Below are 27091 nucleotides of genomic sequence, written 5' to 3'. Positions count from 1 at the left end.
TATTAATTTCTCCAGCAGTTTTTTGGGCTCTCTGGATTTGTGCAATGGACAACAGACTCACTGCCAAAGTGGTGGATGTTTTCATAAAAAACTCATTTTTTACTGCTGTGACTTGGCACCATCATGTGGCCACTTTGAGTTTTTGCAACTTAAATAAAAATTTACATAGAAAAACATTTGCAATTAATTAATTTAAACTTAAAAATATTTCAATCTATTTTAGAAGGAGAAGGCATATACCTTAAATATATATGTTCACTAAATACTGAATAGATTGTCTCTCAATTATCCTTTTTTTTCATCAAATCTGAGCTTGTTTAATCAACTTTTTACTTACGCTCTTTCAGCCAGGTTTTCTTAAATTACAAAAGACATTTTCAGTGCTTCATCTTGGTTTAACCCCTACTAAAAGTGTACAAAAATTAGTATCATATTATAGACAGCTGTCCTCTTCCTCTCTACAAGAGCTTTGGAAAATATTTGCAGAATTAAACAGGTAAGTATTTTCTGTTTTACATCAGAAATCCCAATGGATTTAGAATTTCAGTAAATCCCTCAGGGATATTGTTCACATAGTTCAATCCAAACAGGGAGTGTACATCTCAGAACCTGAGTTAGTCAGGTATTCCTTTTGCACAGTTTCAGGGTCAAAATCAGAAGATAGATAAGTGTGATGTAATGTGTATTTTTTGCATGTATGTTTGCATATGGTCTTTAGGTAGACACAAGAAAGTTTTCCAAAGCATTAATGTTTAAGAGGCCCAGAGGTGGAAATCTCCTCACATTCAGATTGTACAGAAACAAAAATTTTATGTTTGCCAAAGAATTGCTGATTTCTTTCAGAGTGAAATAATGAAAAACAGCAGTGCAATTTATAGGATTGCATTTTTGGTATTTTTTAAAAGTATATGTACATGTAAAATACTTTCAATAATGAAACACAGCCATCATATTTTTGAATACAATAATGGTAAATTTGATTCTGTCATTTTTATCATAAAATATATTGTTTGTTGAAATACTGTATTGATAGTCTTTAAAATATATACAAATAATATACAAATTACATTACAATTTTTTTAATTGAAGTAAAAAATAAACTACACATTTTGCACAATAAATTGTACAACCCTGTTTCTAAAAAGACTGCAATAAAATAGAATACAGTTTGTCAGATTCCTCAGGCTGAGGTAATGCCCACTTCTTCTTTACATACTGGATGTCTATCTGTCCAGATTCCTTGGCCAGCACGATGCCTAACAATCCATTTGCTTTTTCTGGCTCTCCCAGCAGAGTCATAGTTACAACCCTGAAATCAAAAGAACAGGGGAGTGTTTTTTAATTGAGGCAAAATAAATAGAAATTATTCTTCTTTTCTGCTCAAGTCCCAGCATGTTCTTTAGCTTTTCACCAGTTGCAACCATTTCATGTATATAACATGCAATTCTTCCCCCATGCATTTCATCATCAATTTCTAATCATGGTTGTAAATTATTTCAAGCTTGTAAAAATGAACAATGTTTGATGGTATTTTCCAGTACAGTGTAATAAATTTAAAAATTGTAATATTTTCTCAAAAAACTAGCAGTGTGTTACTAGAGTTTACAAGGAACCAAGGAAAACTTTTAGTTAGAGGGATATTCAGAAAGGCTAACTTCAGCCTAGGGAAGACAGTCAAAATTTAGCTCGCTGTAGTTTGTCTCCTCACCTTAGGTAGTTCACAAAATAGAGTTAGAAAAGCAAATTCCAATGACCATTTAAAGTCAAGCAAAAAAACCCATGCAACAATATTAATATTTTGTAAAGAAGAGAGGACTTACCTCTCTGATGGGAAAGTCTGCTTTGCCACAGGCAACAAATCATTTTCCAGAAGATCCCAAATGTAAATATTGGATGATGCATCCAGGGCAAAGAACACAGCAGGTCTTGTCAAAGCCCACTGCAGGGCAATAATTGGCTGGCCCTTTGTGCTGCCATTCCACTGCATGAGGGGATACTCTGATGTCATCTGATGTAATCTAATACTTCCATCTGAACAACCAACCTACACCACAGATGAAAAGAAAATACATTCTGGAACAAAACAAACTAAGCAAGATATAAAAAGTGGCTTACTGGTGGACTTGGCAGTGGTGAGTTAAGGGTTGTACTTGATGATCTTGGGGGGTCTTTTCCAACCTAAATGATCCTATTATTCTATGATTTTTTTGTCACTCTTCATGGCAGATTTGAATTAGTGAGGTAAATCAACTATCACATCTAATTAAATACATCAAAGTAGAAATACTGCTTCAGCAAATAATTTAAAAATCAAACTTTTATTAAAACGTTTTCATACCAAAAACAGTGGCTTTCCAAAAGGGAAGAAATCAATTGCAGTGATGCTTATTGATCTCAGTCTGCTCTCCTGGGGCCTGAATAGCTTTGGAACAACTTTTAAATCATGTCTTGTACCATGACCTACCAGACCCTATGAACAATATAAAGAAAATTAATTAAACAAAATGAAACAAAGGTTGCATTTTTGGTATTATAGGAAAAAGTTAAATAATTCATGAACTGATACTTTAAAAGATCCTTACTAGCTAACAAATGTTATTATCTAAAAGATTTTAATAATATAGGCACAAATTATAAATTTTATATACAGTCTACTGGTCAAATTCCAACTAAATGAGACAGTTTCCAAACCAAAAAACTAACAACAAGATGAATTCCAGCGTGGTACTCACAATGTTTGTTCCAACAATGAAGTGATTGGTATTAGAAGACAGAAATTTAATAGTCAGTGTCTGTGGCATTCTCTGGCTAATATCCTTTGGGAAAAGGCTGAGGAAAATGGCAAAGGCAAAAGATGACATTAACACAGGAACTTGTCTCCTTAAGCTGTGCAAGAACATACAGAAACTCTGATCTAAAATGTCTATGACTAGATATAGGAAGAAATGTGTATTAAAAAAAAAAACAACAACACAAACAGAAAATAATGTTAAATATGTCTTACAGAACAGCAAATTAGTAAGGTATAATAAAAATTGGCTTTGTGAGATAACATATGTAAAATTGAAATGCCCCAGTTTTCTTACCTGTTATTCAATTCCATAGTAGAGCTGTGTACTAACTTCACTTTCCCTCCAGGAACTAAACCTAAAATTATAAAATATTATTATTTGAACTGATTGAACAACTTTGCATTAAAAAAAGTGCAATCAACAAATTAAATAGTAAATTAATAAGTAAAAGGATAATTCATAATTAGTTTACAGCCTTTGACATGTAAGAATCTTATATAATTTAGAGCTATTTGCTTCAGAATTCAAGTCTGAAGTTACAATCTTTGACAAAAATAGAAACATAGTTACATGTTTGTTTTTCAGCACTCTGTAAGACCCAATTCTAGAAGTGGTTCAAATACACATTTATGTTACTTGGATCTTTGACAATTAATTATAGTGATGAGATAGTGCAATAATGCATCCATAAAGTTGGTGTATGTTGCTTGTTAGCAGAAAACAACATAAATACTTCAAATCCTTCAAGGACAATTATTTTCTGAAGAGGAAAAAATTTTACTTGTGGTTGCATTAAAAATGTGTCAACATATGACCACAGCTTTAAGATGCACCTCTCCACAGACATAATACCCAGCTTTAGCAGCTTAATATAGCCTGACATTGCATTGCACATGATCTTATAGAAACTGATCAAAAATTCTAGTTTGCTGGGATTGCTTCATTGTTTGTTTATGTATTTTCAAATGTAAAAGGATTTTTGTCGCAGCCTTTTCCAGTTAGGTAAGCATGTAAGTGTAAATTTGCTTAAAGAACAAAGAATGTAATTTTCTCCATTTACATAACTCATAAATGGCTGATTGGAATTGGTTCTTCAGTGTTTTCACAGAAAATTTTTCTCACACTAAATTACGTATCTTACCTAAAAAAGAGCTTTCAGGACAATTCTCAAAATGGAGACACAGGCAACAACAGAAGCACTTTATCAGGTTTGGTTAAAACTAAGGTACAAAGAGGAGGACCAAATATATAGAACCACACATTCTTTGAAAAAAAAAAAAGCTGTTGACAACACAAAAAACTACTCTGACATCGTAAGAAATGTGGCTGTCTAGTGGCAATTACCAATACAGAATTAGCAGATGAGATTTAGATAGCAGTGAAAATGATTCTCATACCTAACCAATAACCCCAAACATCAGCTATGAACTATTCAGGACTGACCTTTTCCTTAGTAATTTTGCCTTCTTCTAAATTACTTCTTGGCATCACTGACTCTTCCTCTCTCTTTTAACTTCATAGTCTCAAAACTGGAGCATTTTATTCTACCTCTAATGTACAGAACTCACCTAAGTCAGTTTGTGAACCAGCTAGATCCACTTTTCGCAATTCAACAACTACCTGAAAAGTCAATATTTAACATTTATAAGCAATCAAAATTTACCAGACTTCCAAGTTTTTTAACAAGTTGTAATAATAAGTAATAATGTAAAGGACAGTTTGGAGAGGCAGGTCTAACATTACAATGGTTACAGGTAGATTCTCTATTCCCTATCAATGTCTGCAATTCTAAAAATAGCTTCTTATGCCTGCTGGATGTTCCCTGATGGAAAGCAGAATATGGGAAGCTACACTGTACACTTAATTGCTAGTTGGTATCTTGTTGTTTGGTCAGTCACAAAAAAACCCCACCCCAAACAAGGAATTGTAATACATTTCCAGTGCTTTCCTATACATGAATGAAATGAACTATACATGAACTGTACATTAAATAAAAAGGGTAGATCAATTGGTCTGAATCTGTTGCTACGCAAGTTACTAAAGTAACTGAAGTTAAGGCTTTAAGGAACTTGATTACTGACACAGAGGTGAAATTCTTTTATGCCTTATTATCCACAGGTTCAGCTGCTGGGCCAAAGCTGCATCAGGTAAAAAACCACTGGAAACATGTGACAGAAGAGTTTTCAGGACAGTAATTAACAGCAGCAGACCTGGTGCTTTCCCGACTATCATATTTTAGGCAAGGAAATCTTACCTTCTGATTTTTACTTTTTATGTCTTTAGCATTTGCTTTACATAAATTAGAAATTTAATTTCTCCCTTACATTCAGTATCATCTCTGACATCACTGTGATTTTAAAATAAAGTAGGTGGGTGAGAGATAACTGAGGACTATTAATCGACTACTGGAAATATGTGAACGTATTTTTATGAAGTAAAACAATTGATTGTCTTTTTACATGAATTCATGTACCTGTTAATATTTTTGCCTAAAGATAACATAAGGGAGTCAGATCAAAACTTTCAAGGAGAATTTCAACAGAATGGTTAGTGTTGGTGTACTTTTCAGGGAGGCAATACTCATCAGAAATTCTGAATTTGGGTTGTTGTATTTGAAGTATTTTATTACACATTATACTCTCTCTTTTCATACATACTCACCCACATGTTGAGGATTCCATTTTCATCCATTGAAGCTATCTGAAATGGAGAGCTTGACGTTTCTATAGACAGAAAGGCAACAATTTATATTCATACACTGACCTTCCTCCTGAACAATACTGAAGAATTTGAAACATTTCCTACACTAATACATCCCCTGAAACTTCTACAATCTTCTCAGCTGAATAAAAAGGGAAAGTGTCCTAATTCTACCAAAGGAAAAAAAAGGCATGAAACTTTCTTTACTGACAGGGTGGTCAAATATTGGAACAGGCTTCCTAGAGAGGTGGCCAATGCCCCAGGCCTGTCTGTGTTGAGGAGGCATTTGCACAATGCCCTTAACACGTTTTAAGTCGGTCAGCCCCAAATCGATCAGGCAGTTGGACTAGATGATCCTTGCAGTTCCCTCCCAACTTAAACAGTCTGTTCTATATTTCTGTCTATTCCAGTATGTGCAGCTTGTCCTACCAGAAAGGCAGATGATCTCAGTCTGCATCTTTTTTAAAATGTCTGGATTCTGCATGGACTTTGGAAGGGGACATAAAGCGTAACAGATGGAATCTTGTAAAACCTGCAATAGGCAGCACATTTCTTCAAACCACTATGGATTTCAAAGTACAAATCTGCAATGGAAGTGATAATATCTTCCCTAGCACACTGTCTGAGAATTTGAGGATGTGAGGATTAGAGTTTCTTTGCAAACGTTGGTCATTAAAAGAACAGAAAAAGGCACAGAAAAAACACCAATTAGAGCCACATATTTTAAGTGCTTTCAGATATAAGCAAATTGCTCCACTGACTCAGACAGGTATGTTTTTTGGACATTAGAAAAGCACTAAGATTCTTCCAAAGGCAGTTTTTGAGTGATGAGTTGTTTTATCATAGAAATATGGTCTAGAAAGCAGACATTATAGCAAGCACGCAACCACATCTGATATGAAGCTGCACTGAATGAACATTACATAAAAATGAGAGCAGAAAACAAATATGAATGTTGCATGCAGTTGATACTACAAACAACTAAAGAGGCAGGATTTTGGCTATGATATTTGTTTCACTAGATACCAAAAGAAAGACTCAGATGTACTGATGCTTAGAAGAGCAGTTTACATACCCTCCTGGTAAGAGAGGCTTGAGAGCCCATAACTCTGGTCACTGTTGAGAGAAGTTGAGACAGGTTCCACTGCCAGTATAGGAGAGGTGTGGTTTACTGAGGTCAGAATGCCATCTGTAAATAAGGATCATGAAAGTTAAACGTAGTACTTTCCACAAAAAGCAACAACAAAATCTTAATCACTTTTCAGCTTATGGGAGAATGATGATACAAAGAAAGAATTGCAAATAATGAATGACCTTTGCACAAATCTCAACTACAGTACTGCAAACCGTTTGCTAAATTAACAAAATACTACCAGATAAATCAATGTCTCAATATTTCTATTCACTTCTCATTTTCCAAATGACTGATTTATTCCACTGTACCAGACATTTCATTAAAATCTGCAATTTCAGGTTAGCATGGAAAGAATTATTTCAAGCTCCATAAACAAAAGGGGTAGAAATAAATCACTGTTTACTATAAAAGAAGACAGAATTGAAGGAAAATTACTCTCAGTAGAAAATATCCAAAAAAATCCTGAAACAAAGTATTCACCACAAGAAAATATGTATTTACCATTTAATAACATTTTAAGGCAAGTGTATGTTTAGAGTAATTTCAGTGTGTGTTCTTTGTCAGACGCCCATGATTCCTGGACTTGCCCTGTGCACTGAACTCAATCTCATTTAAGACTGAAGGCATTAAATCTTCCTAAGTATCCAGCATTAAACCTGCCTGCTTACATAAGCAACCACATGAAACTGTACACATCCATTTGACTACCAGTGTGCAACACAATACCAAGCATCTTTGACCTACTAAAAGAACTAAAAAGTCTATCTACAGCCAACTACTTTCACATGGCTGCTGCAATTAGAAACACTTGTGAAGCAAAGAGGATTTGGTGAATGTGTGTAGTGGGGTGTTTTAGAAAAATAATAGTACCACAGCCAGAGCTACATCAGAAAATCCTAGCATGATTTGGACTGAAGGGATAAAGATCATCTTGTTCCAACCCCCAGCTGTGGGCAGGGACAGCTTCTGCTGGACCAGGTTGCTCAGAGCCCCATCCAGCCTGGCCTACAACACTTCCAGGGATGGGGCAGCCACAACTTCCATGGGCAAGCTGTGCCAGTGCCTCACCACTCCCACAGGAAAAAATGTCTTCCTAATAACTAAACTAAACGTACACTCCTAATAAAATTATTTACAAAACTATTGCTATATGTTATTCTTCACTCTAGGATATCTTGCATGAACATTACAGAAACATGAAGACTCAGGTTACAATTCCACTGTGCACAGTGAATGACCAGGATGCACAGATGCTCACCCGTGGAAAATGTGGGAACTCTAAATGTCCACTCGGTTTCAGTGATCATCATACAAGGGTGCATTCTTGAGTCTTCTCGAAGATCCCACACCAACAGTGAACCATCTATTGTTCCAGCAAAAACTAACGTTGCTTTACTGGGACTAAAGCAGCAACATATCACCTGTAAAACAGTAAAAACATGCAAGGATGATATGATAAAGATTGTTTGATGAGCCTGAAATAGGTTTGTGAGCATGGAAACACAGAAAATAGGGATTACATGTGTTTATGGCAGAAGGAAAATCTACTTTAAAAGGGAAGTAGGATACAAGACCTTCAGTAGGCCTTCCCTTTTCAAAACAATCATTGTGTAATCTGTATCAACTGTCATGAAGCTGAAAGAGGTGACTCAGCTGTATGGGAATGATGAGTAGAGAGAAGTCCTAACAACATCTGAACCAGATGTTTTACTTCCACTACTTTTCAACCATGAAATACAGTCAAAATTAAATAATCACAACAACCAACAAATCACCATGACCATCACTACAATCTGGTTCTGGAGCACAGAACAGAAGGAGAATAGTCTTTGTTGATTAGGCTCAAATATGTTTCTCAGAAGACAGAAGATGGGATATTTTACAGCAAGACAAAAAAAAGGACCCCAAGTAAATATAAAATCTTTAAATAAAGTCTTGTAATTGGTGGACAAATACACAATGTTATTAAAACATACCTCTGAATCACATATTAAAACTTTCTGAGGACTGGAGGGCTGCCAGATGTTCCAAACACATATTAGGCTCTTTCTACTCAGCAAACCAGCACCTGCCTTTTCAGGTAATCCATGGACAGAAAGTAGTGTCTGCCTCTGAACTTGAGAGACATACAAGCAGGGTATTTTTCGGCCTAAACCATTAAAAAAGCCAAGAAAGAAAAGCAATAAATGAAAAAGCAAATTCACTGCAGATGAAAAAGCATATTCAGCTGCTATAGCAACAAATAAACTAAGATGCAATTATGAAGAATATTTCTATTAACACTGTGTTGCTTTTGAAGCTATAAAACAAAAAAGGAGGGACTAGAGAAGGAGTTCAAAATACTAGAAGTAGAAAGCAAATAGGAGGAGACTCAGGAAATTAATAGGATAATTATTCTGGGCATAAGCAAGCCAATCTGATCTGATGCCAGTACATATACTGAAAATTAAACTGAGTCTCAAACAGGAAACAGCACAGGCCAGGCTTTTTTGGTTTAATCTCATGTGTTCGTGTCAGATGACATAGGGTTCTGTGTTATAATAGGCTTTCCTAACTTAATTACAGATGCTGTATTTTTCACTTTTTATCTAACAGCTACTGTTTATATGGAGAAGATATAATTGCTTTTCAAATACATCAGGCTACAGTGTCCCTGTTGAATAACCTCACCTATTTGCAACTTGAGCTCTACTGTCAATATAAGATCCCAAACAGAATTACACCCCTTGGGATGGCCCTTCAACAACAGGGACAAGACATTACACACATCATGTTAACTGCTGACTTTTTATCTGGTAGGAGTAGATAGAATCTATTTCTTGTAAGATGCTCTGATGTTCCCTATGTGAAACCAATCTGCACAGAGCTCCAGCAAGATTAGTGCAATTAAAAGGAAAGTGGGGTTTACATCATCTGTGTATCCTGATATGTGCTGTTTGCACAGTAATGACAGAGAACATGGCATTTTGCATAAGAAAGAAGAGATCACTCTGTACACTAAAAAGTGTAGAATAAAGTTCCCTTACCATGGAGGAATGGCTGGTTAGTATTTAACTGGAAACAGCTATCACTAATAGACAGACTGGTTTGTCGAGATCTTAGTTTCCTGGGTTGTGTTGCAACTTGATCTTCCTCTAGCAAAACAGCAATCACCTTTCAAACATAATTACATTTATAGAAATAAAAGGGTCATCTTATCTTCCAGCTTGCTATTTGTAGCTTTCTAAAGTTATGTGGATTAATTTCATAAAACTTTATCAACTGTCTTGTTAATTTTGTAACTTTGTAAATACAGCTTTACAGACATAGAAGTTGCACAGCTCTGGTTCCATCCCTTTGCAGAGAGATTATTCTCTTTGATAACAAGTATTATTTAAGTAATTTATTTAAATTAGTCAGAACAAGAACTGTAAGTGATCTATCCCACTGTATACTTAAACACACAGCTCATAAGGGATATTAAGGATCTAATGTACCTGGCAAGCAGACTGGAGAAAATTTGCTAATCTTTGTGAATCTATTTTAGGTGTCAGAGCTCCATTCACTGCTGTATCCTGGCTGTTTATGGGACCTATGAGAAACAGAAAAACAAAAAACCAAACTTGAGGCTTTTAAAGGGAATCAGTTAAGAAAAGTGTAAGGACAATTTAATTTTTAAGCAAGAGTGGCAGGAATCAACTTATCATCAGCAGAAATAACAGTGCTGAAGAACAAGATCTGTTTGAGACTCATTTTTGCTGCCAACAGAAACATCAAGACAGAAGGAAAAATTATTTCTGCCACGTATTTTTCATATCTTCCACATGTGGATTCAGAGTGCCTGTATCAGCTTGCTATCAATGCAGCTTGCCACTCCATACTCACACAAGTAATGGGCACCAAAGAGAAAGTTTACATGACATGAACTCATCCATGAGTGAATAAGATTAAAGTGTTCTTCACCTCCAGATACAAGAGCACTTTCTCCTGGATGCTGTGTCCATTTCTCCAGTGTCTCAACTTCCTCAGTCTGAATGTCTCTATCAAGATTGTCCTCATTACACTGAACATATGCCTAAAGTAGAATAAAATTGATAAAATTATCAATATATGGGGCGACACAGCTAAGAATGACAGCACATAATTGAACAGAACTTATTAATTTTAAAATTGAAATTTATAGCTCAACCTCTTCTGTCTGTGAATTCAGACTTGAGCATACTGACACAGTGTCACTATTTCATGCATGCACATTTTACCACATTTCACACCAGAGTGCTAAATAAATAATATTGCAAAAATACAGAATATCTTCCATGATGTGCAAACACCAAACCCAGCATATTTGGGGACACTGAGCCACAGACAGGCAAAAAAGCCCTTTAGAAAATGGGGAAGGAAATGAGAGAAATTAAATACAGAAATTAAATGGCATGTCTGGCCGAAAGTTTCAAGATCATTGCTTTATAGTAATTGAGGCTTAGAGATGAATACGATTAATTTACTACTTTATGTCCTGGTAGCTTTAGCAACCTTATTTTTCAAGGAAAATTATTTTCCAGAAGGAAAATCAGGCCTCTGAGGATTTAAATATTACTATGTAAGGTTACGCACCTGCTTGGTGTCCATTTTACCAAAATTCCTGATATACATGTCATACTCATTGACAGGGGGCAAATCCAGCAATGAAAAACTAACTGAGAAATCCAGGTCAATTAGTGGAAGAAGTTCTGAACTCCGTTTTCTTCAGGATGAGTTACAAGAGAGAAACACCAAAATGGTTAAGACCAAATATTTGATATTCCTAAAGAAAGACAACCTGATTTTGTATCTAACAATTCTTTAATCTGTGGGGATTTAAATTGAACCAAAATTAATTGGCAGATAAAAATGTATCAATAGAAATAGATAGACTATTTTTAAGAGTTTTCATTTAATGTTACATTGAGGTAATAATCATATTTGAAAATGCAATACTTATTGTAAATGGCAAACTTAATATGGTTTATTACTAAAGCCAAACTATCAAAAGCTCACTAGATCAACTTGCCTAAGTATTCCAAAGCTGTTCTGTGAGGTAACAGATGAATGTCTCTTTCTTCTATAGTTAGGACAGTGGCTAATTCTCCTAAACTCATTTTATTAACTCACATCACTCATATGTGTACGTGCTTTATAAAGATCTTCTATGATGTCCTAGCTTTGTTACACATATGCAGGAAAAGACTGACAGTCTTTGCCACAATTCACACAACTGTCTATCTGCTTTAATGCCATAAGGCTGTTGAGACATGAACTGCTTGAATTCACAAAGATGTCTGCTTACAAGTCAATTCCAGGCTCTTGCTGTAGTACAATCTTTGACAATTAGATAACTTTTGCAGTCTCCCTTTCTCTCTCTTTCTCTTGCAGATTTTTTTAAATGTACTTAAATGTGGTACATAAATACAAACCAGATAAAATTATAGATCTATAGCCATTCCATATCTAAAAATCCTTGCAGATGCATATTCTAGTTACAGCTTCTTGCTGAGGCAAGATGGTATTTGAAAAAAGACTAGAGCAACAAGAGCTAGAATTTCATAAATATTTCAAAGTAAATTTTTCTTTATTCTTCAGGACAATTCTCACATCTTTTTGCTACTTGATGACATCTATTGCATGCTCTTAACCACATTTTACTTTAACTTCCTAATACATCATCTCCTCACAAACATGGGTATAGACTGCTGAGATTTAACTCAAACATATGAACGTTGCTAACTAGTTATGCATCTTAATGATAAATGCAGACAGATTCTTAAAATAAATTAATAAGTATTTATAATTTACAACTCCCAAGTGCCACAATTTATTTATGGGATGCTTTCAGTCTATTTACTGGTAGTAATGTATTATCACAGCATTAAATTCCACAACTCCTTCCTTTACCCATGAAAATGCTCATTATCTTCACAGGCTGTGTATGCTATTAGCATGCACGCAGAGTTATAAATATAGTCATAATCAGTCATGGTACATAATCAGCAGAGGCTGACAAACATTCCAGAAGGCAATTCTCCAGAGATGCCTTTGTGAGTTTCTTAATGTCTCCACAGTCTAGAGAGGAAGCCTAGATAATGAACTTGTGTAAAATTTGAGCATATAATTTTAGGCAATGTGAATTAAATAACTTAGACAATAAAATCTCCCTTATGTGAAAATTAGCCACTGATGTGCAGCCATGAAACAGTGGAATCTGGTACTAACAATAACATTTAATAATCTTGCTTTATGCATCCAAACATTGTAACAGAAAACTGGAAATATATATAGTGCTTCAGACAAATCTGGAGCTCCTGGCAAGTTCCACAAAAAGCAGGCAACAATTTGTTTCTTTAGAATACAGAGATGTCTTAGGTATCTCAAATCTAGATCAATTTTAGATCGGTAATAATATGTTTTTACAGCAATTGATGTTATCCCTGAAAGGGAATATGCTATCTTGGCAACTATATGCAAGATATATTCTTGATTATTTTAAGAAGTTAGAGCTCTGCAGAGACCTGATGGTAGGTAAAATGCTTGCTTTTCAGTACTTTAAGTCTACATCTAATTTAACGACTGATGCATTACACAAAGAAATTACAATCCTGGCAACATGTTCTGTAATAAAATGTTCTGAATAAAATAATATAACTGATATATAGATACATTTCTAGTATAAAATGACATGTAGCAATACCTGTAAATTATATATACTTAAGAACTAATTACTGCTAGTTAATAAAATATTTGATTCCATAAGCCTCAAGTTTATAAAGTTCACATAGCTCAAATATCTTACATGGAGAGCTGCCATTTTGTGAGGGCTATTTAAAATACACTTACTTCTGCTTACTGGCCATACTTCGGCTGCTTTGTCTTTGGTTTGCCATTTGGAAATCCATGAATATTCCACAAAAAGAGCTTCTGACAGAAGAATCTTGCCTTTCTGTGATATTGTAAAACACAGTGTTACCATTCTTAAAAGAGCATGAAAATGTTAAGCAGTAAGTCTAAAAAACAGCAGATTTGTTACAAAACAGCTACTAAAAGTTCCTCATGCACCTTACACAAAGTGCTCTATCACTATTTTCAGAGCAGTGAGTTTAACATCAGTAATGGGCCAGCATATGACCTTTACAATGGCTCTTTATAAATCAATTCAAAATTGCTGACTATTGTAATTTTTTATATTAGAAGATTGACGCAGAACATGTCTCTTTCTTCCTCTTGCTATCAGCCGGTGCCTTGCTCCTCTGTGCACAGTAAAACACACTGTGATAAATTCTAAAAATTGCATTAAAGTCACACAGACTTCACCACGTGCACACTACACCTCTGGGTAAGAACTCAGGTAGAGGAGAACCTCATCAACACAGTCTGAACTAATGTCCTTAAATGAATAAAGAAAACATTGAAAACTGTTCCTTGAAAAGCCACAGTTAACAGACCAACTACAACAACTGATGTCACATCTATCTTTCCTGGCTAGGTTGTATCTAATTGACCTTAAGATGCAACTTCCAGTCAGGACTAATGGTGCTTTCACTTCTCAAAGGATGACCACCTTTTTAGGCAATACTAGTAAAATGCTTTTAAACTTATAAAAATAATTGCCAGACTGATCAGCCACCATTTTAAGCAAACGAGATCAAAAGTTCATCAAAAAAAGAATGTCGTGTAATTAAGAATGAACCACCAAGTGCTTCACAATTCTGAAATTTAAAAATCTTTATTGATTCTGTACTTTTCATTAGAAAAATAATAATTGCATAAATCTTCTGCAAAAAGAAATTCACATAATAGTATGCTGGTTCTGGCTGCAATGACCATTAACTGAAAATCTATTGACAGAATCAGCTGGAATTCCAGAATTGACAGAATTCCAGATTTTCTAGGCTGGAAAAGACCTTTAATAGATACTGTAAAGACTTATAGAAACTCCATGCTATTCTTTCATGACTGTACTAACTTTGAACCAGACTAAAAAGCTATTAAATATTCTTTTACACAATGATTCTATGTGGTTGTTCACTTCAGTGCAGACTGCAAAGGAGAACCACAACTGTACTTAAATAAGCAGCTCTGGCACTCACAGGTGTGAGATCAATGAATGCCAGACATTTCAGAAAGAGCTTGCATTTAAAAGTGATAAAATGCTATATATTTGAGTAGTATTGATATTTTTTTTGCCTTCCCACCAAAACAGTTGCTTCAACTTTGCTTAAAAGAAAAAGGTGAATTTAATGCCAGCGGAAGCCCCAGACTGTTCCAGCAGACTGTTCCAACTCTTTAAGTTTTCAAAATCCAGACTCTCATATGCTCCTTTTACCCAAAATAAGACATATTAAATGTCAGTCTGTACTTTTTATATTTCACAATTTAAATGATTAGTAATGCCTATGAATCATTTAGCAATGTGGACGTTACAGTGCTTACCACAAATCTACATGATTCAACCAGAGGACCAGATTTTGGTCTTTAGGCAGACTTTTAGAAAAAGTGGCCAGCTGACTTGTAAGTTGTATGTGTTACTCATACATTTAATAAAAAAAGGGCTGGTACTAGTCACATACCGATGACTGGTTCCTTTTTTTCATTTTCCAGTTTCTTTGGCAATGGAGCAAAAATCCTATCATTTTCTGCAGCAATTGCTCTTTGAATTTCTTCAATTTCTGAAGTTCTGGAAAATGGAACCTCTCTTAGGTTTTCTTCTGCATCTCCTACTTCACCACTTTTGTCTTCATCATCTTCAAAATCATCTTCATAGTCCTTTGAAAGTAATGGAACTTTCCATACTTAGTGAACGCAGACTATTAGAAGTATTTTTCAAGATTTCACAGAAATTATAAAATGGTGTCAAAATAAAAATCTCATACAGATGGCTATAAATCCTCTGACTGAAAGGCACTCTAAAATAACTGATGGAAAGAAAATGGCATCTCTTGATTGTGCAATAATTTTAATCAAGAGAAGATAATCTCAATGTTGTTCTACAGTGCCCAAAATAGTCTTTTTATTTAATATCCTAAAGTAGATACTATATGTTTAGGTGAATTATGTGATCTATAAGAAATTAAATAACAGTGTTCAGTGGCATAAATGCTTCAGGGATGTATGAAGTTGTTCTTTTGACAGTTTTAATTCAAGCTATCCTTTAATGGCAGACTCAAATTTACTAAACTGCCACACTCCCTGTCTATGCCTAAGGGTCACCCTTTAATTAATTCCTTTAACTAAGACAATTCATGTCATGCTAAAATAATCACCTAACACATATGATATGAACAAATCTTAAATGTGCTTATTTATCTTCACTGAATGGCAAAGGGCAAAGTGACCAGCTCAACAGTGGAAAACATCACTCCTGACACGAGAGGAGATGAGTTCTACCCTCACTGAACAAAGATGATTCTAGTTCAGCTCACCATGAAAGCACATCCCACACACTCTCGTATCTTAATAACTTTAAAGTAAAGAGAATTCCCCTAAAAATAGGGAATTCAATTAAACAAATTAGTGAAGTGAATGCTATGTATCAATACCTTTTTCCTATGATATTTTTTCAGTGATAAAGGAACCGGCTTTTTTAAGTTTTTACCTAAAATTATCAGCTCTGATTATTTTAAAAATTCAGCATTCTTCACAGAAAGTAATTTAAGTAATTGAAATCCAAAAAGGCAGAGAAAACATTTTGTGAACACTTCAACTAAAAAAACAGAGGTTGGTTTCTAACCTCTGATGAAAACTAACTAAATACATTGCAGAGACTTTATACTTAACATTTTAATTATTCACTATCTACTGTTAGCCAAATTAAGGTCACTGTCACCTAAAAAATAACTAAAAACCTGTTTATTTCTGTGAACAAAGTTATTCTCTATTTTGATACTTAAGAATTACTTCAGACAGACAACTGTATGCTTTTACTTACTTCAAAGTCATTTTCATAATTTGGTGAAAAATCCTCAAGTCCTGTGTCTGGATTAGAGATGTGTGTATCTTTCATTTCCTAAATAAGAAAAATAAATGAAACCATTAAATAATCTTACAAAATAAAATCTCTTATCTGCCAGATCTTATCATACAATAAATTAATAGTTGCTGTTCTCAGAGATTTCTACATTTTCAAGCAAACATATAGCATATAGCTTATACAGGTAAATAAAATTGTATTATCAAGTGGAAATTGCTGAATCAAACTTTAATAGTACAAGAAGAAAAACAGAACCCAAACTTATCATGGGACAAGAAACTGGTTTTTCCAGTATTTTTATTGGAAAAAACATAAAAACTGGTGCATTTCCTACAATTTCATTGCTGGTGGTAACAACAAAATAAGATTGCCCTACTCTTTTGAAGACTAGACAAAATTATCCCTACATCTAAGTTATACTGAGGGACTCAATCCTTTAATAAAATAGTGCAAATGTTGAAACCAGGAAAGCAGAGACATGGATATAACAGGAGAATAAGATAATTTTTATATGTAAATAATTTTGCTGGCATTGAATCCTCTACGTTATTTACATGGAATAAGATTTATGGTATCCCTGCAGTAACTTCCAAATATGTTTCCTTTCTCTAGATTATTAACTTGATTAAAATAATGACATTTATTTATGGCAGCTTTCCTGGTTTCAACATTTGCAGTCTTTCATTAACAGACTGAATCCCCCAGTATAACTGGTTGTGAGAAATTTCTCTGATTTCTTTCTGCAAGGTTCCAGGTACTCAGCAGTAACTATAATTCATATAATTAAAAAAAAAAAATCCTAATTCCATTTAGTCAGACGCCTTTGGTAACACACTCAACAAAGGTGAGTCTTTATTAGCTATTAGGCTACTTTGTCATTTTTATTACCTATGATCATCTCAGAAATGCCCACAGAGCTGTCAGCTAACACAGATGCATCTGGTACATATATGGTTTTTACACACTAAAAACCTCCACTTGTCAGCAGTTGCCTGGGTTCCTATTTTAAAGAATTTATAGAGAAAATCTATATATTGCCAATACAAAACAGGATTTGGAAATCATGCTGGAATACCTGGAAGGCTGTGGCATTTGGAAAAATAAACATAAAAAAAAATCAACAGCATAGAATGCAAATCCCTAGAATTTAAGTCTCCGTGTTGAGTCAGGTAGGGATTAAGTGGAATTTCACCCTCCTGAGCTGCGTCCCATTGCCAATGAACACAGAGAAGATAATGGAGAAGGAGTCCAAGTATAAGAGTACTGAACTGCCCATTTCTCTCCACAAACTAAAAATGAAATTTAGGTCCTCACCACAGAAATTCAAACTTAAAGATGAGCTGAATCAATTAGTTGAAAATATCATGAAACTTTTTAAAATTGTTATGGTAGAGTTAGGCTGTATCTGCACAGACTGCTCCACATAAACCCAACTCTATACAGCTTCAGACTTGCTGAAAATTTGGTTCTGTCTGCACCTGTTCATTTAAAAATATTAAAATAAATCATTTCAAAATATAAAAATAATTTCTTCTTCCTTAGTTTTACCTCTTGTCTTGTGTCCATCTCTTCTTTTTCGATGAGTTTTCCTTTATCTTTTACAGTCCTATTCAGAAAGAGAACAATCAATGTATTGGTTAACTCATAAGAAAACAATTCTGTTTGTTTTGTTTTCTGGGGATTTTGTTTTAGTAAAAAAAAAAAAGGCTTTTTCCTGAAAAGGAAAAACAGTTGGAAATTTCCAATTAACTGAAATATTTCTACAAGTATTTTTATAGATTTCTGTTGGAACAAAAGGATAATTAAATAACCAAGTGATTAACCAGCAAAGAATTCAGAAACTTTGTCCAAATTTAACACATAATCGCATAAAAAAGGCAAGACAAAGTAGTAAGGAAAAAAATTTCATAACGCCACACATTTATTATTTGTATTAATATTTTCAGCAAACCAGAGATCAAGATCAGTTTGGTACAATATACTCTAAAGCTATAAATCAAAGACAGATTTCAAACCTGTTTTTTCATTCAGGAGTCTTATTTGTAAGGACAAGACAATCAGGGTCAGAGAGCAGGAGCAAATCAACAGAAAGCTTTGCTACTCAGTAATATATTTGATTATTTAATAAGTTGAGAATAAGTAGAAAGTATCAGACTTCAAGAAGAGAGTATTTTTACTTCTTGTGTGAGTATTTGTATATCCTGCTGTTGGGATTGACAAACATAGGAAAAAGCAACAAAATTAAAAATTTTTAAAATTAAAATTTGTCCTAACAAATTGGAGTGATTCAACATTAACAGCGCTTGAAACTGAAGCAGGCCTTCAGGACATCTCTCTAAACCATGCTGCCTTCCCTGCCATTCAGGAATGGCTAAACTCTTCTTTCCCAGCTATGCACAAACAATGACTCAGCCACAACCCCAGCAGCAACAGCCTCAAAACATTGCCTGAATATTCAGCACTGCTGACACAGCTGAGTGCTGCTGCCAGGTAGCATCCCAACATGTGTATTCTGAAATATTTCAACAGGAATACACTTCCACAAATTCACTTCAGCCAAAGTGGTCTGTCCCACACTTAACATTAGTAATACTCAGCCAACACTGGCAGTGACTTCACTGCCAGTGTCCCCAGAAGCAAACAACCCAGACACGTATTGAGCCAGGAAGCTAAACTAGGGTTTAAGAGTCAGAATTGAAGCCAACAATGTACCCAGAGAATTAGACTTCACAAAGTTCTTCAAGAATTTCACAAGGCTTAAGAATTATGGAATTCAAAGTACTAAAATATACAGGAAACTTCTCTCAGACTTATATTTGCTAGTAATAAAACTTAAAAATATAATCCTGAAATTTAACTGATCCTACTGAGGGTATCTGGAAATTTTCCTTTCATATTCAACTGCAAACTTGCTATATATATAAATATAATGTTTTAGATACTATCTAGGATAGGAACTGAGTATTGATACTCAAATTAAACTAAACAACATAATAGAGCCCTATGTAGTTCATCATGAACCTTACATATGTCCACATGACTACATAGTGAATTTCCAGGTGGTAAAATACAGCACTTTTGTCTCCAAAACTAAGTGCCCAGATTAATATATATGTAGTTTACAAGGACTGAAGAGTATCTCTTGCTACCCTGATGAAGAAAACTAATTAAAGGAATACAAATACATACATTTTAATCTGAAACATCTTAGAGGCAACAGATTTTTTTTTGTAATTGCTGTATTATTGGGCCTGTGTAAAAAAGAATATGTGATATCAGATATGTGAGATTAAGAATTTATGCTTATTGGTTTGGTGATGACCGAATCTTAGTAAGCACCATTTAGTCTATAATTATTTTAAATCTCTGAACTGACTTTATAAGCTGATGGCTCATTTCTTCTTGAATCTTGTCCTCCTTTTTGTATTCACTGTTCTGTGAAAGAAAGCACAACATTCATGAGTCAGAAATGCTGGGAAGGAATATGTGTATGAACCTGTATTAGTTGAACTCTCATCAAATGGTAAAAAAGGTTCCTAATGAATTGTTTCAGTTACAGACTATATTTTATTTCAGTCATTGCTTGTAAGACGCTCTGAAAAGCTGGCAGGGGCTGCAGGCTGACCTTGGAAGGCTGTGGCAAGCCTGTTCCAAAACATGAGACTTTTAACAACATGTACTACAATTCACACAAACTGGACACAGGGACAGAGAACAGTCTCAGGCAGTTTTAATCCCCAGAAGAGGGACTTGAATCTTAAATTCTGTATTATGAAGGCTTTTCTTAAGTTTGGAAATGTATTCAGTAGGCTGTTTAAGATAAAGATCTTTGTTTCTATTCAGAAACAGACATCAAAATATAACTCTGAAACAGAAGCATCAGTGTGTGTGCTGTCTAACAGCTACCTGAGCAAATTTCCAAGAAGTCAAACATTGAGCAAGCCCCTGACAGACTTTTGTTGTCTGCTGCAGACAGTCAGCTACAAGAATTGTTCATGGAGAGCCCCCTACACTGAAAATTACCCATATTGTCACTAGAAAATATATTTCTCAACTTTTATTTCAGAAGCTTGTACATCTTCACTCTTTAGGCAGCAGAAGAAACTATCCTAGACCATCTCAACTGTTGTATGTCTCATAAAATTTATTTAAGTTACAAATTACTAGAGATTCCTTCTCTCAGTTTTGTTGAATAAATACTTAGAAAAATCAGGAAAAAAAATTACAAATTATTGATTAAGTCTCTAGGATATAACCTCATATTCTATATTAGAAACATAAAAGATATTCTATGGCTTCAGAAGTACAGGCAAACCCCACAAATATAAATTATCTTTATTCACATGCCTACTTATGAGCTGGATAGCTGTTCTCCCTTCATAGACAACATAAAATTAGTTTCTACTAAATCACACTTTTTGCTATAAAGGCAGACAATAAACTTTAATGGACCTCAAGCCTTATGAAATCTCCACTCCAAGGTGTTCGCAAAAATTTCAAAATCATAGCAAGAAAGAATTTTATTAATAAAAGATGTTTCTAACATATAGGCAGGGTTTTTTGTTTAAGTTTTATGGAAGGAATCAATTCTAAATTAGCATACTTAAATACAGATGCAGTGTTTTCATGTACCACCTTACCCTCAAGTTTCAGAAAATGTTGACTGAAAATCCTAGCATTTTTATCATTCCCCTATTGACAATATACTAATAATTAAAGTAAGTGATGAGATAATGTTTTAACAAAACCTACCTTTAGATCATGTTTCTTTCTCTCATTTTCTCTACTTTTTACTCTCTCCTTAGCTTCTGCTGCTGGCCCCTCTCTGTCTCCATGGGAAGACTTTTCTTTAGATCTCTTCGATTTATGTTTTTCTTCCTCTCCCTTTCCATAATGTTTGCGACTTTTCTCTTTAGAAAGCCTCTCTTTTTCTGTCCCAATTAAATGTTCTTTTTTTTCTCTGTGTTTTCTTTCTCTCTCTTTATCCAGCTCTTGATGTTTCTCCAACTTGTGTACATGTTCACCTTCTTCAACTTTGTAGGCTAAAACTTTCTCAATTTTCTTTCTTAAATCATTATCCTGCAAAGGGGAAAATAATATTAAAAAGTTCTCCAAGACTGTTCAATCTTCACAAATCTATCCATATTTGATTATTAAAATTATTTAATTGTAGGAACTTAATTGTTCTGTCACATGGATTTCCAGATTTTTTTTTATTTCCTATGATAACAAGTTTCAAATTATGACTGCACTTAAGATTTTGGTGTTTCTTCTTGGACACTACTCACTTTGCTAAAGACAAATCTTTGAATTATATGTTCTTCACACAAAAAATTAGTTCTTATCTACTAGGAGGTCTAAAGTAGGACATACACTCATCAATTACCTTTTTCATAGAGGCATAAATAGCAAAATGGAAACTTTTGATTTGAAAAATGAAGCAGTTTGCTATGAAAATTTGATTTCATGTTTGCTTAAAAAAACAAAGGAAAAAATATCAGGTACCTGAGATATATTTTGTTTGTGTTTTGTACACTTGTAATCACCTTACTATCTATGTATCTCCTGGATTTCTTTGGAAACAGTCTGATCCATCTTCTTCATTATTCTACAATTCTACCTTATTCTGTTATGGAAACACTTCACTAACTTCCTTTACCTTCTGTGCTTTATGTCTTCTTTCTCGCTCTTCAGTTCTTGCTTTCTCCTCCTCTAGAACACAGATGTATAAATTAGGGAACAGATTTTATAATATACAAATTCTGCACATAATTAGCATGTAGAAAATAGTATTTTAGCAATGTGTTTTCTCTAATGTAAGAGCTTTCTGAAAAGGAATTCTGTTGAAATTCTCTCTCCAAAGCTGGTTATTCCTTCTTCTCTCCTAATGAATCCCTCTAGTCTTGTGTAATGGTAAGAGTAATGACACATGCTACTGATTTCAGCCATCACCCTGCAGGTGAATGGGTCATCACTCAGTAGAGAGTGTCCAGGCACTGACCAGCAAAACCAGTGACATCCATCCTCTCTTCAGAGGAAGAGAAACAAGCATCATTTTTTTTGTAAAGCATCCAAATAAAACTAGGTTACCAAAACATTCCATAAAATACACATGCCAGTAGGTACTCACACCTGCCTGTTTCATCCTCCTCTCTGCACAGATGGGATATGGTTTCAGAGTATTCCTATCTAAATATCAAATATTTCCAAGTACAACAGCAGCCCAAAGTTACTTACCCAAACGATGCCTGAGTTCTCTTCTTCTGTGATGCTCTGTATCTCTTCCTTCAAATGATTTCAGGTAATTTTGTGGATCTGTTTTCTTTATCTCATATGTCTTGTGCTTTTTGTCTCGTTCTCTATCAGTCTCCCTGTCTTTATGTTTTAGTATACCATGTCTCTCCTCCAAATATGACTCTTGAACCTTATCTCTGTGTCTCTCTCGGTCTTCTCTCTGGTGTTCCTGTTCCCTTTCTCTCTGTTTATCCCTGTTCCTTTCACTGGATTTAAACCTTTCTCTCTCTCTTGTTCTTTCCTTGCTCTTCTCTCTGCCTCTGAGTTCACGTCTGTTAGGGTCTATGTCATAAACAGTCCTCTCTCTCTGCAGTTTCTTCTCTCTGTGTTTTTGGTCTTCATTTTGACTATCTGGTAGTGATGCCTGAAATAAAATAGAAAATCTATCATTGTAATTCAGCAATCTATTTTGATAAGAGCATATTCATGTGAAAAAAAAATTGCTGAATTACTAAATGTATGTTTAATTTCCCAAACCATATTAAAATGCTGATTTAGTTCTGGGCTTACTTTGTAAATGCTAACATTATGTCTGTGCTTATTGAAAAAAACCTAATAAATGGAATAATAATAACATATATTGGAAAACAGCTTTTAAAAAATACAACACAAACCCAATATAAATATCAATGATGTAACTGACTGCAGCTTGAATGACTATTTGACCAGGGGATAATGTAATCAACCAGTTTAAAAACACAAGACAAACATGATAGATGATGATAATAAATACAATAGATAATATACATTTTAAGAAAGTGAATAATATATATAAAGCAGAGCTGTCACTTGGATTTGGGTGACCAGCAATTCATACCCCATTGACTGCTGTGTGATTACTGTAAAAATGCATTATTCCCATTTACCTAATACAGAAATTTGTAGGGTATTATATGATTCATGTAGCCAGGAAGAGCCGAGTGGGGCCAGCCTCTGGGTAACCTTGGACTGGAGAGATTCCAGAACAGTCAGCTGTGACAAGGAACTCAGCAGCTACACATTAAAGCCCTGTATCATTTATATTCAGTGATGCAGATTTAAAGTGTCTGGTGCACCAGGAAGTGTTAAAAAGCTACTGCAGGTTCCACAAGGCAGAGTGGCTTGTAGAACAAAGAGTCAACTCTTCATGTTTAGACCACCAATAAATTCTAGTGCTGAAAGGCAGCTTAACATCAAGACTAGCAGAAATTAAATAAAATCACCTTTAGATGTTTCCTAAGTTCTTCTGCTTTCCAAGTATCTTCTTTGGTTCTTTTCTAGAACAGAAAGTGCAGAAAAGACTGAGTAACTAATTTGCACAGAGAAGTAAATCATTTAACAATTAATCATATTTCTAAGGAAAGGATCAAGGTACACATGGCAAATATTACTGAAAGGATCATGCAAACACTAATTTGATTTAGATCTAGTACCTATTTACAGTAAATCTCACCTGACTGGACCTGGAAGAAGCCTGAAGCTCAGACTATATGTGCAAGTTGACTGCATATGAAATATTTGAAAGTAGAACTGAAGGTAAAAATAATATGTTAATGAAACTAATCAAAGTACACATGATTGTTTCACTAGAGTGCTCCCTAGTAAAATCGGTTATATTTCTTCTATCTGCATTTGGAGAGCTCCTGCACTTGGCTGCTTGACTGCTGTCAAAAAGCCTAAATAAAAAAATCATATTGTTTGAGGTCACAAAGGAGGAATTTTAATCTATTGAAAATTTTAACTAGTTCATTGAAGGATGATGACCATATCCAAAGTGACATGATCAGACTATCCTTATTATCAAATTTAGACTTGGCAAAAGCTACTGAAAATGAACAAAATAATCATTGATAAATATTGTAATGGTGAGCTGCACTGGTGGAAGAAAATAAACATATGGTGCCCATATTTTTTTTTTTTTTTGGTAATTCATCATATGGAGGCAGTATTTTAACAGTATATATATTTTTCAAATTATTCTACATTTAAAAAATCTTGTCTTTTCAAACTTAGATTTTATAGAAAATTGTAGTGGACTGGTAAACTTCTAAAGTCAATGGGAAGTCCTAAGAAGGCAGTATTTGCAACAAACAGTTGGTTTTTTTCTTCTGATACTTAAAAAAGGCAAAAAACACAAATATTTACTATTGCAGAGAGTCAGATGAGAAAGTAAAAACAAAGCTGACAGTTTTCTTAAGTCAACCTTTAACAAAGCCTAAGAAACTCAACAGAACTTTTGTGAATGTAACCTGGAAGGAAGGATATGGATGGGAAGAGAGAAGAATGCTGTATTATACTCTCAAACAATAACCTATTTAAAATCATATTCTGGTTTTAGACAATACTTAGGTACATAGCAGCAAAGAAAGAATTATTTTAATAGCATAAAATCAGCACAGCCAACAGACAACATCAGCAAAGGCAGCTTCAGATTTATTTCAAAGCTGAGGCAAAAAGCACACAGCAAACATTCACAGGTGCTTCTCTGGCACCCAATAATATACATCTGTCAGTTTTTTGGGGTCTGCAGTTTTCACCTCCCAACCACAACCAGAAACTATTGCTTTTGTGTATGATGATTTTCCACTTAAATCTCTGCTTTTGCAGAAGTATAATAAACAAACAGGGAAAAGGAGATATTTTATAAAGGGTTGAGACCTCTGTCCCTCTGTAAGTAAATATCTACACAATAATGTTTTAAACAATCTTTCAAAGGATTTATTAAACTTTCTCACCTGTCTGCTAATTTAGAAGTACTTATATACTCATTTAAATCCAGATTAAGATTACTTACTTAAATGACACTGGGGTCTTAATTCATCCACCTGAGAGCATTCAGCTCACATGAAATGTCGCAGATTTACTGAACTCAAAAAGTGCCATTAATGTTTTTACCAGCTAAGAATCTGTCCTTTAATCTAAAGAAAAAACATTCGGTAAAAAAAGAAACCTCGTGGCTTTAGATAAACTTTGAAAGAGATCAGCAGGGGTTTCTTCTTTCACAACTAGAAAGATAAGACTTTTTAACTAATTTAAGAACTCAGTTAAATGTGATTCCAAAGAACAAGAAACAGAAGAACAGTAAGACAAAATTCTGACTTTAATTTTTAAGCTAAACTACTTTATTTTTTGCATGTAAACATTTATCTTTCTTATTTCCAGTATAAGTTGGCAATTTGAAAGCCCTCAAATAGGTAAGAGGACGACTGATAGAAGCAGCAGAAGGAGGGCTCTCACTCAGTGTGGTTGTTCCTGCCACTGCCTCTGGCTCTTTGGCACTCTTACAGAGACACACCTGAAATATTTTATATCAAAGTTTAACTTTTCCATCGCAACCCACTAGCTCACTGCCTTGGCACTTCTACTTTTTCAAGTGAAAATGTCACACAGTAATTGATGTTAGCGCACGTGGTTTTGTTTCCTTTATTCCGGAGCTTTACAAACGTTCAATAATTTAACACCTTAATGCGAAAGTTACGTGTTTTCCCGAAGAATTCGGGAGCTCGAACAATTAGCGGCTACAGAAGCATCAATTATTAAACACACTTTTATCTAGAACGTTGAACAAAGGGTATTTCCGTAAGCACCCACCCCCTTCTGCAGGGGGATGTGCGGTCGGTATTCCCAGCGGGATATGGAGTTCCTCGCTACGGCTGTTGCCGGGGGGATTCACCGCCGTGCCGACAAAACAAAGCGACCGGGCCGGCCCCAGCAGAGCCGCGGGGGTTCTCGGGGGCAGCAGGCGAGACCCCGGCGCTGCGGCCCGCCCCTGCCCCGCTCTCCCGGCCGCTGCCCCTCACCTTGTCCCCCTCCATGGGGCCGGGAGGCCGCGTCCGCCGCCGCGGGCCGGGATCGGGCGCTGCGCGCGGGCCCGCCCCGGCAACCAGGGCCAGCAGCCGCTCGCCGAGCGATGGATGCGCCGGCGCCGCCTGCGGGGCGGCAGGGCCGGGGGAAGGGACTCCCGCTCCCGGTGTCCGGGGGGCCGCGGGCGAGGGAGGCCTGGGGTGCAGCAGCGCTGCCAGCGGGTCACGGAGGTGGTCCTGCTCCACTCGTCAGCCCCACTGAGGGACATCTGGAGCCTGCGTCCAGTTCTGCGCTCTTCAGTACAAGAGAGACATGAAGCTCCTGGAGCGGCTCCAGCGGAGGGCAACGAAGTAGAAGAAGGAGCATCTCTGCTTTGAGAAAAGGGAGGGAGCTGGCTCTGTTCGGTCT

At 35.3% G+C, this 27091-nt stretch overlaps 1 protein-coding gene across 1 annotated transcript; it reads right to left on the bottom strand.

Annotated features, from left to right (window-relative positions):
- Positions 1-26777, bottom strand: DYNC2I1 (dynein 2 intermediate chain 1). Its single transcript, XM_058833538.1, has 24 exons — positions 26680-26777; positions 24103-24156; positions 22844-23264; positions 22266-22318; positions 21359-21685; positions 19983-20041; positions 18155-18212; positions 16565-16642; positions 15207-15402; positions 13477-13579; positions 11221-11350; positions 10570-10681; positions 10104-10198; positions 9654-9780; positions 8604-8776; positions 7886-8048; positions 6568-6681; positions 5454-5515; positions 4361-4412; positions 3087-3147; positions 2733-2829; positions 2339-2470; positions 1821-2044; positions 1-1309 (listed from the first exon to the last, which is right to left on the bottom strand). The coding sequence occupies exons 1-24, from the start codon at positions 26692-26694 to the stop codon at positions 1138-1140; spliced, it is 3078 nt and encodes a 1025-aa protein (XP_058689521.1). The 5' UTR covers positions 26695-26777; the 3' UTR covers positions 1-1137.
- Positions 26778-27091: the final 314 nt, after the last annotated feature.

This window comes from Poecile atricapillus, chromosome 2 (assembly GCF_030490865.1).
Source record: "Poecile atricapillus isolate bPoeAtr1 chromosome 2, bPoeAtr1.hap1, whole genome shotgun sequence".
Classification (NCBI taxonomy): Eukaryota; Metazoa; Chordata; class Aves; order Passeriformes; family Paridae; genus Poecile; species Poecile atricapillus.
Note: the sequence above shows the minus strand (reverse complement) of the source record. Positions and strands in the feature narration are given on the sequence as shown.